Source organism: Physella acuta, unplaced genomic scaffold, assembly GCF_028476545.2.
Source record: "Physella acuta isolate Inbredline_101_S28 unplaced genomic scaffold, ASM2847654v3 ptg001158l, whole genome shotgun sequence".
NCBI classification, from domain to species: domain Eukaryota; kingdom Metazoa; phylum Mollusca; class Gastropoda; family Physidae; genus Physella; species Physella acuta.
Window position 1 is genome coordinate 1 of NW_026732675.1, and position 15,790 is coordinate 15,790.

At 34.0% G+C, this 15,790-nt stretch overlaps 1 protein-coding gene across 1 annotated transcript; it reads left to right on the top strand.

Moving 5' to 3' along the window:
- Positions 1-3,617: 3,617 nt before the first annotated feature.
- LOC131956557 (serine/arginine repetitive matrix protein 1) lies at positions 3,618-9,475 on the top strand. Its single transcript, XM_059321073.1, has 6 exons — positions 3,618-3,771; positions 4,855-5,121; positions 5,805-5,969; positions 6,285-6,529; positions 7,100-7,278; positions 7,845-9,475. The coding sequence occupies exons 1-6, from the start codon at positions 3,684-3,686 to the stop codon at positions 9,268-9,270; spliced, it is 2,370 nt and encodes a 789-aa protein (XP_059177056.1). The 5' UTR covers positions 3,618-3,683; the 3' UTR covers positions 9,271-9,475.
- The last annotated feature ends 6,315 nt before the right edge of the window (positions 9,476-15,790 follow it).

The following is a 15,790-nucleotide window of genomic DNA, read 5'->3' on the forward strand; positions in this document are numbered from 1 at the left end:
AAATTTTCGGGGGGGGGGGGAGTTCCCCCCCCCCCCCCCCCCCCCCCCGAAGAAATGCCTGGAAGAAACTCTGCTAAGTAGGCCTATCTAGGCTTTACACAAGTAAACGCCAATGTTTACGTGTAATTAAGTTTGTTGGCAAAACTGACTGCATTTATTGTGCGTCTCTCGAAGTTTAATGCCCTTATAATGAAGTACATTTCTTATCTCAAAATCAACTGTACACTTTAAAACATGACCCTTGACCTTCAGACGTTATCTGATAAGTTACCCCATGGCCGCAACATGAACTGGCTCTATCTTGTCATTTGAACTTCCGGTGTCATTGGCCTGTCTAGCACTTGTACACTTCAATTCAACGCAAAAAAAAATTATTATTTCCGTGGTTTTTTTTTTATATAAATAACTGTTTCTATTATAATATTTAATCAGTGAGATTGTAAGAGTGTATTGTAAATCTAGAACTATTTAAAGTAGCGAACAACACATTTTGTTCCTTCATTTTTTATGTACACAGGCTTCAAAGAGAGGCAACTCGTCAAGAAATCAACGTGAATCGGATCGTCCATTTTTAATCTTATGACAGCTACAACCGTCCGCCCCCTCCCTTTTTTTTTAACCCTGAAAAAACGGTTACGGTCGGGTGACGAAGCATAACAGTGCTGCACAGTATCAAGTTCTTTCAGCACTAAATGCTTGTATCTTCTTGTGTCTCCTTTTAGTTTTTTGTTAATTTAATTTTAATGATGTGGGTTAGAGATCACGCATATTGTATAAGCCTATAACAGGAACAGTATAAGACGGGTGGGGTTGTTTTTTTTTAAATGTGTTATATTGGATGGAGTCGATTCCGTGTTTTGTAACTTTTTTTGGTTTTCTGAGGTTGATTTTTTTTCTTATAGTATACTTTCTGTTAGTTTGCTATTTCACTTCACGGAGATTACAGGAACATGCATATAGGCATATACACTTACACATACGCATGCACACTTACATGAAAATGCACATATGACCTACACACAACGGGGAGAGGGTGGTAGGGCTATGCTCGATTATTTATACTTAAACAGGGAGTCATCCATCAATTTGATTTGACTCCGCACGCCCCCCCCCCCCCCAACCCCCTAAACTCCCCCCCTCCCCGACTCTCCTTTTTAACCGGCACTTAGCCCTGTGTAAATAGAAATATAAACAGAAAGTGATATTTCAACGCCAAGTCCCGTGTAAATGATTACATCAAGCACAGGAATGTTGTCCACTTCAACCACACTCTGATGGCGCCACCCGCACTATCATATTGTGGAGAATTACTGAGAGCCCATTACTCGTCTATAATAGCGTTTAGCTTCGGTCAAACAAAAACAGAGGTCAACAACCTTAAGTGGGACTAGTGATCCATGGTTTGGGAACTGAGCGGTTGCTGATTGACACAGGGGGGTGGGGCTGATCTTTAGGCATTACAGTCAAAATGTAATTGTTTTTTTTTTCTTTTTTTTCTTTTTAAATGTAATTTTTTTTCACCTCAGACATGTAATTTACAGCGTCAGTTTGCCGTGCATGTTCGCTTTAGTATTACAGTTTTCATCACCGGCTTGTGATGACTGCTACAGATTTACAATGGTAATATTTCTTTCTTACTTGTAGCCTGCTTTCATTCATTTAAGATGGTTTACTTATACATAGATCTAATACAAAACGTCTAAATATTTTTTTTTTAAATGTAATACAAGCGTATGGCAAAAATGAAAAAGTGTACATAAAAAATATTTCACATGATTTGGACCTATATATTTAATATATGTATCAACTGATCTATTGAATATGAATTTACTTTTTTAAATGTAATGAAATCTTCTATAATCAAACGACAACAATCAATGTACGTATCATCATTGTAACGTTATCATTCGAAATGTGATATTGGAAACATTACTTGTGTTAAACATCTTACTTAGCATTGCCTGTGTATGCAGATAGCGTGTTAAATTATCTCCCTGAAATATGCAAAAAAAAATTAGGTAAAATGAAATGTGTATCACAAAGCAAAACTAAACATGACAATTCTAAGATTCAGCATTTCCAATGCATTCAGAAAGCGCGTAAGGTTATCTCCCTGTAATGTGAAAAAGATTTAGAGAATCTAGGTAAAATGTAATGTGTCCGGGCAACTGTGTTGACTTCTTCATGTACCGTCATGCTCGATGTCTGGATTTGTATGCATTTATTAAATAATTAATTGATGTCGAGGGCGTAAAACATATCTTTTTTGCCCGGTAGAAATTTTTATATTACGTGTAATATCAAGAGGAATATTCTAATATATTTTTTTAATGGATTCAATCAGAATTATTCATTTATGTTAACTTACATTTCTATTAAAATCCAATGTAGGTTTATCTCGCTCAAAAGAATTTCGAATTTTTAAAATCAATTGATTCCAGAGTTTCTTCCATGCATCTCTTTTTTTTCTGCGGGGTGGGGGGGGGGGGCACTTTAAATTTTCGGGGAAGGGGGGGCGGACTAAAATTTCCGGGGGGGGGGGGGCGGACACTGTTAAAAGTATATATTTTCTACATAAATTCCATTTCGTTGGGGGGGGGGGCGCGGTAGACTTACTTCGGGAGCCCCCCTTCCACCCCTCCCCCCGAAGATGCCTGGAAGAAACATTGGTTAAAGAGACACTGGTAGGTGTGTTACATAACCATGCGCTTAATTATCTTTATTCTTTTTTACAAGAATTCTTTTTTAAAGGGTTGGATGCAGTGTTTCTTTGAAGTTGGGAGGGGGTGGTGGATAACTGAAACTTTTGGGAGGGCGGAAAAGTTTCCGATGGGAGGACACTGGTTAAAGTAGGCTATACATTTTGTATATAAATTCAATTTCGTTCGTGGGAGGGGTAAATGTGCTTCGCCCCCCCCCCCCCCACCATCCTCAAAGAGATGCCTGAATGAAATGTTATATAGGTGTAGGAAGGTTTTGGGATGTAAGGTAACAGTTCATACAAATTATAATAGCTTGATTTCAGTGTTTCTTCCAGACCGTTTTCCACGGGGGAGGGGGGGCACTTGATATTTCGGGGGGGGGGGGGGGGCACTGTTAAAAGTATATGTTATCTATATAAATTCCATTTCGTTCGGGGGGGGGGGGCGGTAGACGGCAGAGCGCCCCCCCCCACCTCCTCCAAAGAGATGCCCGAAAGAAACACTGCTTAAGTTTAGTTTATATAAGTATTACAATTACTTTTAAAGACTAGGCCTATTGGTTTGTATAATGGCCAAACCTATGTTGCCTATATAATATTAATATTTTATGTTGCTTTTCTAAAACCTAAGAGTATAGGGTTAATTTTTCCATGGAACAGAACTCTATTTGTGATACACTATAACTCTATGCTCAGAAAACTGTTTGGTGCATTCTGTGATAATTTCAGTCTACGAATATTATTTAATATTCCCACAAGAACTGCCAGTGATGTGTAACGAATCGTGTGCACATTAAATACAAACGCGTGATATACCCCAAGCCTCAATGAATTCAAAGGGACATAACCGAGACTAATACACATTTGCCTACCTTTGTATTCATAGCCCAGGGAAAAGTGGGTCAGGCCAGGTAGTGTCGTAGTGTCGTAGTGTCGCACATTTCCAGGTTGTAAGAAGGACGCCAGGAATAGTACTCCAAAAATGGCTACCCAAGCCAGGACACGGAGACTTCATTTCCTGGTTCTGTTTTCAATTTTATCCACATCTGTTATACGCGTCAACTCTTTAGGTAAGTTACAAGGGTTAAATTAAGGTTTAGCAGATTCGGTTCAATTACGTCTTCTTGCCGTTTGGCCATCATGCAAAGCTTGTTTATTAACTTCAAAATATGAGGGTATCCACAACAACAAATAGCGCATCCACGACTAAAGACGTTGGATTGTTTTTTTTATATAATAACAACTGCAGAAAGCACATTACACGTGATATTGTTTACTATATAATCCTGCACAATAAAGTAACTGCTAGGTCTAAACTAGCTAATAGTTAATAGAGTTAAATACAGATCTAGAACTAGCAATAGTTAAGTTTTGCTTTGTATGAGATTGTGTAATGAAGAATAAAAAATAGTAACTTGTACAATAGACCTACAATTTTAAATTAAAATAGGCCCCTAGGCTGTATGAGTATGAATGATATTTAATGATTTTGTTTGGATAAATTATTTTAAAAGTAGCTATAGGTCTATACATTTGCATTTTAGACTATAGGCCTATGTAATGTAATTGAATATATAACTATATTATTATATAATATATAGAAATAGTATAGGCCTAAATAATAAATATTAGGCAATAAGGAAAACAATGTCAAAAAAAATATTAAGAAAGTGCAGAAGTTGTGTACGGTCATATGGCCTAACAACAATAGCAGTATTGAGAATTGTGTGCCTACTGTGTTATAATTATTTCATAGCTATCAATTAATCAGAAACTTGATCTTGGAAATTCCAATTGATTGATGACTAAGTCATCTCAGTATTAATTATACATTTTGTGGCAGTGGTGATGATAGTATGTTTTTTTTTTTTTTAGTCGTGGGGATAGTTGTATTAAAGAAATTCACCTGAACAGGACAGTGCCTGATAGTAGTGATATGACACTAAATTGGGAAAATATTTTGTACCCACACCTCATAAGCCTATATATTTTTCTAAGCTGGTTCTACTTTTAGATTTTTAATACAAAGCATATGGAATGTTTTAAATTAAAACTTACTACACAGGTTCATTAAAAAAACAACTAACTGTATTTTAATTCAATCTGTAACAAAGTATGTAATCATTCAATCCCTTTTTTTTTTTAAATTACAGAACAGTTTTACGGAACATGTGGTTCCACATACGATTTAATGCAGACCAACACACAATCTGCCCTGCTAAAAGTACCAATGCCAACCTCCATGGCAGCCTACCAGGATCCCTCAAGGGATATCAAGTGTGACATCATCCTGACCTTCACCCATGGCATGAACCTCCTTATAGAGCTTTACTTTGTGGACATCATCCCACAGACTGCTGATAGAAAGACTTGTGACACTGGCTTAGAGATCTTTGATCAGATGGGACGAAAGTATTACGGTAATTTTTTTATATGATACATTTCTTGAAGGTGTGCCTGAATAAATGTGTTGAACATATCTTCATACATTTTTAATAGTTTAAATGTATTCATATTATTTATTTAGTTTGTATTATTTGTGTTTTATTTAGTCAAGTAACTAAGCCTATTGAAAGGAAGTAGTGAAGCTTTTTTGTATATGATTTTTATTTCTTCTCAATATTATATAAAGTGCTGAGTATGCAAAATAGAGATTGTTTTTAATATTGAGTATTCCTTTCCCTCACCCCTAATTTTTCTAAATCTCTAATGGATTTCCATTATAGATGGTTTTACTCTTTTGGTCACAGTTTTAAATAATAGGTTATATAAGTAAAGTAAAGTTTCCCGTTCAAACCTTACCGTCAATGGGGCAAGTGAAGTAGAGTTCACTTGCTTGTGTGACCTCAGCATATGAAGAGGCTTTATAGTAGGCATATACTAGCCATTATGATCTTCTTCTTCTTCATTCTTAATTGAGAATATGGTGGAGGATTTAGACAACAAGCCCAACTTCGTTAACAAACCGGACTGTGGTCTCCAGATCAGCAGGTGCCCCATATAATTTTTCCCTGAGTGGGGTGAGCAGGGGCCAGTGTCTGACTCGCGCCTGACTATATAAAGAACATTATGATAAAATCTCTAATTGTTTTTAATTTTGCAGGTGGACGCATCTGTGGTGAGGCGTGGGAGTGGGAAGAGAGGCATCAGTCAAATAAACAACAAAAGATGGTCATTGAGAGCTCCCCACTCACATTCCGGCTTTACAGTAGTAGTCCTTATAAGGGCGAAGGGTTCAGAGTTCACATCAACCAGTTCAGACCCTACTGTAAGTGTTTAGCTTTTAAATGATGTATTTCACTTTAACCATTGTCTTTCCCTTGGAAACTTTACCGCCCTCCCAAACGTTTCAGTTATCCACCACCCCCTCCCAACTTTGAAGAAAAATGTCTAAAAAAAAACACTGCATCCAACCCTTTAAAAAGAAATCTTGTAAAAATAAGAATAAAGATAATTAAGCGCAGGGTTATGTAACACACCTACCAGTGTCTCTTTCACCAGCAATCATTTTTTTAGTCTTCTTTACCAATATTTTAAGAATAAGTTTATTTTTTAATTATTTGATAATTTTGAATTATTTCAGGGCCTTGCTACACAAGAGAGTTCAAATGTCAGCAGATTCAGCGCTGTGTCCACGACGATCTTGCATGCGATGGCTGGGACGACTGTGGAGATAACTCTGATGAGAGGGAAGAGGCTGGGTGCCACCTCTTGACGCCTTCAGAGATTTGTGGCATCATCATTGGCATTTTACTGCTAGTGGGAACAGTCATATTTATTGTTTTCTTTGCTGTCACATACCATAGGCTGGCTCAGGAATATGGCTTGGTAAGTCAAATCTAGTTTTTGTTGATGGACCTAATAGTATTATTTTCCTCAAATTTATGTTACACAATGAGCATTTCAAACAACATATTTTTTACTTTGAAAAAGTAGTGGCAAAATTTAATCTTATTTAATACATTGAATCAAAGAATTGGATAGATTATCAATACTGAAAATAAATTACTAAATTAGCTTAAAAATTAAAAAGATTATTGTTTTACTAATATAAATTAATTTAAAAAAGGACATAACTATGTTGCCAAACCTAAATTTTTATTAAATCTATTTTAAGTTTTATTTTCAAACTCTTATTGTATTAATGCAAAACAAAGATTTAGCCTTCTATATACCACATTATTATCTGAAAAAAAAATTAAAATCCTTACATTAGATAAATTTTGTATTTCATTCTTTTTTTTGTTGTTGTTAAAGTCTCCTAATAACTATTTTTGCTTTTTATATAGATAAGCAATGTAAATTAAAAAAATTAGGTTCTTTAATTCCAATCCATCTCTCATAAGAAAATGCCTCTAATGAATCAGAGCAATGTACATTTTGCTCTTTATTCCACAGAGATCAGACTCTAAAGTGCCCATTGCTATGAATGAAACCAAAAACAGCATAGATCCTGTGTTAACTTTCAATACAAGATACAACTCGCAGGAGTCTATGAGCAGGATGTCTAAGTCAACCATGAACAGGCAGTATTCGGATTATTCCCTTGACAAAGATGAACTAGAAAAAGCTGACAGGTTTGTGTGAATTATTTTTTTAATTATTTATTTCAGGCAGTCTTTAATAAAAATGAATATAAGTAACATATACATGGTAATATATACAACATCATCATCCATGTGAACACTTGTGGAGCATAGGGATGCAACCACACCTCTCCATCACAGTGTTTCATCCAGACTTTTTTCTCCGGGGGGCACTTGAAATATTTGGGGGGGGGGGGGGGGTAGACTTTCTTCAAGGGTGAACACTGTTAAAAGTGTATATTTTCTATTATAGAAATTATATAAATTTCGTTCGCGAGGGCGGTAGAATTTTTTCGGGGGGGGGGGGGGGGGCAAAGCCCCCTGGAAGAAACTCTGCTCCATCATACTCTGTTCTGGGCAATTCTACCAAGTTGGGCCCATGACATTTCTTCTGCTTTGCTGACAGCAGACATTATTGATATACCAGCATATATTATGTTAAAAGATTTAACATAATTTTGAAGAAATAAAAAAATTTGGTACTGTGTTTAACCTATATGAAACCTGTTTTCACACAAGTATGAAGAAATATAATTTTAGCTGAACTTTTTTTTCAGGTACTCTATCAAAGATAACATGTCAGAAAGATCTATACGGTCAAATCCTAGGAAAAATCGTGGATTATCTCAAACAAATGAGGTTGCTGAACCTGTGAAAAAGAATGGCCAATACTCAACAAGAAGAGGGCGCTCTTCTTCACAAAACAGTCTGAACCGTGAGAAAGGGGAGCCACCAGTGAATGGCCTTGACAACAAGGGCATGGGCAACCGTGACAGTGCCGAGAAAGACAGACCTGGTAGTAGAGGCAGGGACAGGCGTTCTTACGACAGAAGATCTCCTGAGGATAGCGAGGATGAAAGAAGGTTTAGAAGAAGAAGCAGAGACAGGAGCAGGGACAGGTACTACAGTGATGAAGATAGTGACTACGACCGAGATCGTGATCGGAAGCGCAGGCGACGCAGTTATGACAGGTACAGTGATGACAGTGATTATGAATATGAGAGAGATCGTAGGAGGCGAAGTAGGGATAGGTATCGGGACCGTTATGATGATAGTGATAGAGATTCTGATCGTCCACCAAGACGGAGTGGGAGTCGGGAAAAAGACCGGGTTCCTGGTGAAGACGAGAAAGATGGAGGAAGGCGCACCCCACCAAGAAGGCTCAACAGTCGTGAAAGAGACAGGGATAGATACCGTGATGATGATGAAAGAGACCGTGGCAGGCGCAGTCCTTATGATGATGAGGATGATTATAGGCCTCGTCGGCGTAGTCGAAGAAGCAGGAGTGGTGACAGGCGACGGGATTACGATGACGAGGATAGACCACCACGTAAGAGAGAGCCTAGTCCAGAGAGACCAAAAGCTGGACCACCTCCTAAATATGATGATGAACTTAATAACAAGCGTTCAAGAAGTAAGGAGAACCTTGATGATGCACCTCTGCCACCACCGCCAACAGGAGAAGAAGTTCGTCGTATGGAACTGGCTAAACAGAAAGCAGCTGAACCTGTTAAACCCGCAGAGGTTTTTAAGCCAGTAGCTGAAGCTCCCAAACCAGCATACCAACCTCCTAAACCAGCATACCAACCTCCAAAGCAACCACAGCCACCCAGGCCTTACTGGGAGCAACAAAAGCCAAAGGTTGAACCACCAAGGGTTCCTGTAGAACCAGCAAGACCAGTGGCTGAACCGCCCAAACCTCAGTTTGCACCAGCTAAATCAGAGCCAGAACCACCTAAGCAAAAATGGGAGCCATCAAAACCACGGGAAACTGGAAGAAATGCCAGGGAGCCGGCTAGAGCCATGCCAGACGCTGCAGATGATAATGCTCGTAAGCGAAATTCCAGTGACCGCAGGGAAAGATATTCCAAGAACCGCTTCTCCGGCAACAGAATTCAAGACTCACCTCCTCCAGAGTATGAAGATGTAGCGCCACCTAAATCTGTAAATATAAAAGCTGCATATAAAGAAGAGTCAGTTTAATATTTAAAAACCTTGTTAGATGTAGTTCAAGGCTAAATATTGATTACATTTAGTTGTTTGTTTACAAACCATAGATTAATTTGGCAGCTTGTTTTTTATAAAATGAGTTTTTTATTATTTTTTTATACATTTTTCTAAAATTTTATACTGATAGAAAATTAACTTGTTTACCTCTTTAAAACTGTCAGAATAATATAATACATACATATATATTTATATATATATATATATATATATATATATATATATATATATATATATATATATATATATATATATATATATATTATTTGCAAACAGTTTGAGTAGCAACATTCTCAAGCAATAGCAGTTACTTTTTTCTTGTTTTTTTTCATGTTTACGCATATCAGGTATTACTAAAACCTGCTTCAACATTCCAATACAGGCTACCATGTGCTACACAATATCTTTATTAGATATTAAAATGTGTTGTTTTTAGCTTTTATTAGTCAATAATTCAGACATTTTGTGATTGATTATGACATAATACTTTGTAATTAGTAAAAAAGAAACATGTCACCTCTAAGTGTACATTTCCAATTGGGCAGGTTTTTGTGTAATTATAAAACTGTAAAATAAGTAAAGTGTATCCTCATGACATGACTAGTTTCACATTGTAAATATATCAGCACAGAAGATCGACACAGACTGACAGTTGACATAGACTCGTAGGTATTAAATGCTTCACAGTGTTATGATATGATGACTGACGTAAGCAAACTACAATTTAAAAACCTAAATAACATGTGGTTAATTTTACCTCTAGAATCTAGGGCAGGTTACCTTTTTTATCTTTTCACTTTAAGGCAGCTTTTTATAAGTAAAATGTGTAAACTAAGTGCAGTGCTTTATTTTATTATAGTAGTAATTTGATATAGATCTATGTAGCCATATAATAGGGAATGAATTTTGTTTCTTTAAAACTTTTATTTTGCAAGTTGGATATTATAATGTTGAAAAGCCATATATTATAATGTTGAAAACAGTGCTTTATAGATGATTAAAATATACAATTAAAGATTATCCCAAAAGTAATGTGTGGTTATTTACATTCTGATAGACATAGACAAAACCAAATGACCTGATAATTTAACATAGCTTTTTCTTAGGTTAACGTTTTTGTTTTAAAGATTGAAAGGAATCCTTTCCCATTTACTTACATATTTAGTAAATTATATTAGCCATTATTTCAATCAAGCACTAGAATGTGTAGTGTTAAATTCCTTTAAAATCAGACTAATGCTATGACAATATCAGTTCGAGAGTATTTCAATTTGTCCTTGAGTACTAGGCTAATTAACATTAATAGTTAGAAGTATCTGTAACAAATATACATTTATATTTCAAAAACAATTTAATTAAAAAGCTTCATTAGTTTGACATGAAGTATTCTTTTGCTTTCAAATAAAAAATTATTATTGCAGCCTCCCTTGCCACAAAACATAACAAACCACGTAAAGTATTAACTTCTCAATGAAGCATTGCGGCAATCTTTTAGACAATAAACTAGACAAGTTATAAAGCTTTTATTAAAACTTGCATTAAAGTAAAGCATGGTAATTTTTTTAAAATTGCAATTTCTTCAAGGTTATTTGGTTTTTAAATTTTGTTAAGGTATTAATTATATTAAGTAAACAGTTCTTTTTAAATAATAATATAAACTGCACAAATGCTAGAATTAGATAAAAAAAATAATTTTTCAGACTATGCACATTTTTTATAAGAGAAAATAAACGATTATCAAAATCATATTTGCAGCCAACTTCAAGTAAAGCATTGCAATAAAGTATTGTTTTTTTTTAAAGATAATGTAACTTCCTGCTGTTTATAAGACTCATTATAGCAATGAATATATAATTTCTTATGGAATAGAATTATTTTTGTATTTTAATCGTTTTTTTTAAATTGGTATATGTTATAGTTTGGAACATATTTTGCATGCTCATGGCAATTGTTACTCTTCAATTATGGGATAAAAATATCATTGTATTTTTTTCATTTTCATTATACTATATCCGTACACCCAAGGTTACCCAATCATGTATTATGTATCGATTTTGTACAAAACTAAACAGACATTCAATGTAATTAGCATATCTCCTGTTTATATTCCTATGACATTTACATTCCAACAGATAAATAAACTCTACTGTTTATATTCATATGACCTTTACATTCCAACAAATAAATCAACTTCAACTTTGTTTAGCAGCTGTCCTCACCGGTTGCCTTTTATACATCACTTTTTTGTAGAAATATTTACAGACGTGTCTTTTTAAAGTATTTTTTTAACCTTTTTATTACAGCTTAGATCATTCTTTAATAATCAATCATCAACTATAAAACAATAAATAATTAATATAATAACAAAGGAAATAAATATTACTATATTGAATTTTTTATAACCAACATTGATTGCTTAATTTCATATGGTGCTTTTAAGAGAAAAAAAAACGAAACACAGTTTTCACCTGTAAATGATGAAATCTCAAATTTTTATTGTTATAAATGTTGCTACATTCCAAGCAGATTAGTTTATGTGTAAATACCATTTGTAAGTACATGTATTTAGTGTTCTAAGAGTTTTGCAAGTATGTGATTTGAAAAAATATAATGCTCAATTTTGCACTTATTAAAAAAAGGATTTTATACATCGATATATAAAATTGGGATTGTCAATATACAGAAAATAATGATGTTCAATAAAGTGAATTCCAAATTAATTTTTCAAAACTTTTCAGAGGCTTAAGTCAAATGAGCTGATTATTTGTCGATAGATGTTTGTATATTCATGTATATAGTTTTCAGTTGGATTCACAACACTTATCTACACATTTGTAATTCTGTTTTTAGCTAGCTCTGTTAGTATTTACATTTATTAAAACATAACTGTGTAAAGTATGGCATTCCAGACATACTTGGTTTCATTTTTATGAACCTTTTTTTCTATTACAAAAATAAACATGACCAATTTACTGAACAGATCTTCTTAGTTTTCAATCCATTTATATCTAAAGTTGTTGTGTATATAAAAAATTAAGGATACATATGGGAATTGTGTTATCTATTGAGGATATAAAAAGAATTACACAAGATTTTAACATTCCCTTATTTGCAATAAATTAAACCAGAAAATTACTGACTCGGTTCTGGGAATAATTGTATTGGAAAATTTATTTTGCCAATTACTTCAAAAAATATGATTGACCAAAAACTTATGTTGTTACATTCAGCTTACTAAAAAATTCTACTTCATTCTCAATTGTAAGGGTGGACGGGATTTCCTCCAACACAATTAAGTATTACCTGTCAAACTGTTATGTGCTATACAGGCTGTTGACTCTTATTTATTTCAGCCCGTTTTTCTTTTTAGATTTGCTTCCACAGCCTTAGTCCATCCAAGAACAAACTACATGGCAGCAGTTGTTTGATTTAAGAGTTGTCTCTCCTAGATGGGTTGCTGTACCCAGCTATCGAGCCTCTTCTGTCCAAAGGTTGAAACTCGGGAATTTTTGTTTTAGCAACCATGAGCATTACTAACCCAACCATGCAGTACTCAAAAGTTGATGTGATCTTACAAAATTATTTTTTTCTTCAAACACAAAATTTCATTAATAATTGCAGTTTTCTGTCAGATTTTTTATTACTCTAATAGTCAACCAAAGTTTAAGTTGAAATAATCCAAGCACAGTTCAATCTTTGATTAAACTTTTATAGATCATTTCTCACAGGACTTTACAATAAAATAAACAACAAATTTAATTGCTCTGAAAGGTGTTTAATTGACATGGCACAGTTAATTAATCCATACAATTATAAGCAGTTTGCATTTAAGATTTTCAGCAGGATATTCAAAACCACAGGAAGAAATATTATTAATTTTATCTTATTTTAATCCTCACTAAAAACAACATCAAGTAATTGTTAATTTACCATGTTACATATGCTTTTAAACCTTTAATCACAATATAATTTATAAATCTATGTACACTTTGAAAGCATAGGGTATACTCATCTATTGTGCAGCTAGTGTTTCAAAATGTTAAATCAATATTTAAAGTTAAAAGTAGCTTTAGAGTTATTTGAGAATTATGTTAGGCAGTAATCAACAGAAATTTGAAAGTAGAACATCTGATGATGGATCTTATAAAAGATCCATCCAAATTATAAAAGAAAATCTCAAATTTAGGTGTAATGTGGTCAACACATTAGTCAGGATTAAACGGCAATGACTCTTTGATAAAACATGCTGACACAAATGTGCAGACCAAATTGTAATAGCAAGCAGAATTGTAGATTGACCAAATAAATTTCTGAAAAAAAAATTGTCAAAAAACTAACTTTGCTTAATCACATATACATAACAAAAGTAGTGTAACATGCAACTACATTTTAACAGTTATCTTCCCCATAGATTTAAAAGTTTTAAAAAATAATGTTAACATTTAAAGACAAGTTTATTTGTTAGATAATTAGTGAATTAAAAAGCTTTAAAACTTGTATTCTAAAACTTGAATAACATCAACTTTAAAATTGACTCGATGGGTCAAAGTAGCGGTTAAAAAAAATATCTAGTACATTATTAATTCAGCTTTCCTAATTGGCAAATAAGATTTGCAAAATTAATGCCCCTTCATAAGATAACATAAAACAAAAGAAATTTTAAAAGCTATAAGCTTTAAGACTAGCAATAATTGCAGTACTGTATTGACAGATTTAATAGCAAGCAAAACAATGTCAATTATTTATGAGTATTGATATCTATGCAGAGTAGTTACATCATTTCTCTGATACTGTAAAACTCAGACTTTAAATATTGACAAAAATGTTTCAGCTAAGACAAACTTATCACACATATGGTTAATGTTTTCACAAAAATATTACACTTTCATCTGAGTATATCAAGCATAAAAAAATGTCTAGGAATTAAAAAATCAAAAACAATATCATGGGTTAAGACACAATCTAATCTCAATATCACAATGATAACAATAACATTAAACTTCTGACCCTGTCATGTAACATTATCCAGACCTCCACTGTTAGTTCAGGAGTTACAGACTCTCTTCCACACTTGTTAGGTTATAGTGCAGGGGTTCCCAACCTTTTTCTACTCTAGAGCACATTCTAAAATATCGGTAGGGTGGCGGGCACCACCTATTTTAAATCGACAAACTGCTTACATAACTTGTCATTAAACATTTTCCCATAATTTGTTTTTCTTATTTTCTTATTATATTATAGTCATAATGTATTAATAAATAATAAACAAAACTGTTTCAAAATAATAAAATTATTTGGCATTTTTTTCAAATTGCATACACACAGAGAAATGTATTTACAAAACGTAAATAGTGCAGTCTGGCTCGAAGCTAGACAAGTTGGGACAAGTATCGAACATATTTAATAAACCTAGGCAGTCAAAAAAAATTAAAACTGTAACAAATGAATAAAAATAAATCATATTTTAAAATAATGTTTATGAAAAAAAATTCTGTCTCTGTCGAATAGTGAGAGGCGGGCACATACGAATCGTTCAGCGGGCGCGCGGGCACAGGGTTGGGAACCCCTATTATAGTGGAATGGTTGGCATTGAACAGAGTTTACATTTTTAAAGAAACAATTTCATTGTAACCTTTAACTATCAACTGATGCTAGATTCAGTGCTTTCATTAGACTAGGACATGGGAATCTGTGGGTTTGTTTCCATAGCTACCAGAGTCTGTTTTTTTAACACAGGTAACACAAGTACTAGTGAGTAAAGTTTAACAAACACAAAGTATAAACATGCAGGGATTAGCAACCAAGTAGTAAAGTTCCCTTTCAAACCTGACTGTCTACGGGGCAAGTGAAATAGAGTTCACTTGTTTCTGTGACCACAGCAGCCAAGTAGTACATGTACCTTTTTTATGGCTACATAAAGATTACTTATGATGTTTTAATACTGGCATGCAGGGCAAAACTATCATATTAGTTTACTTAACAGTCAGTATTTTGCTAGGGTCAGTGTTAGGGTAAGGTAGAAATATCTGCAGTTTGACCCTGATGGTAAATATATCAGTAGCACCTTTCTCTAGAATATCAGCGCAGCAGATAACAGTGCACTAACCAGATGGTGATCTTACCTCAGTGTCAAAGGTCACTTGAAGAGGAATGTTACATTTATGGATTGAAAGCTTGGGCTTAAATAACAGGTTTGACAATTAAATGAGACATAAAATCAGTTGTTTACAAAAATCTTATCTCATTTGACAACACATTAAATACATTCAAAAATTGTATAGCTCCCCCAACGTTATTAATACCTATCACAAATCAGTTAACTACATTTTGACTGAATAATTTAACAACATTACAGCTTTAATAGTGCATGTAATTTGGACAACCAGAAATCTAGATATTCATTACTTTATGGTCATAACTTCATGTAATAAATTTGACATTAGAGTGATATCCAAGACTTTAGTGTTACTTGAATGATTCAAGTACCAAGAGAAAA

Coding starts and splice junctions, on each gene's coding strand:
- LOC131956557 (XM_059321073.1), top strand. CDS start 3,684: ATGGCTACCCAAGCCAGGACACGGAGACTTCATTTCCTGGTTCTGTTT. Junction 3,772..4,854: donor TATACGCGTCAACTCTTTAG/GTAAGTTACAAG, acceptor TTTAAATTACAG/AACAGTTTTACGGAACATGT. Junction 5,122..5,804: donor GATGGGACGAAAGTATTACG/GTAATTTTTTTA, acceptor TTAATTTTGCAG/GTGGACGCATCTGTGGTGAG.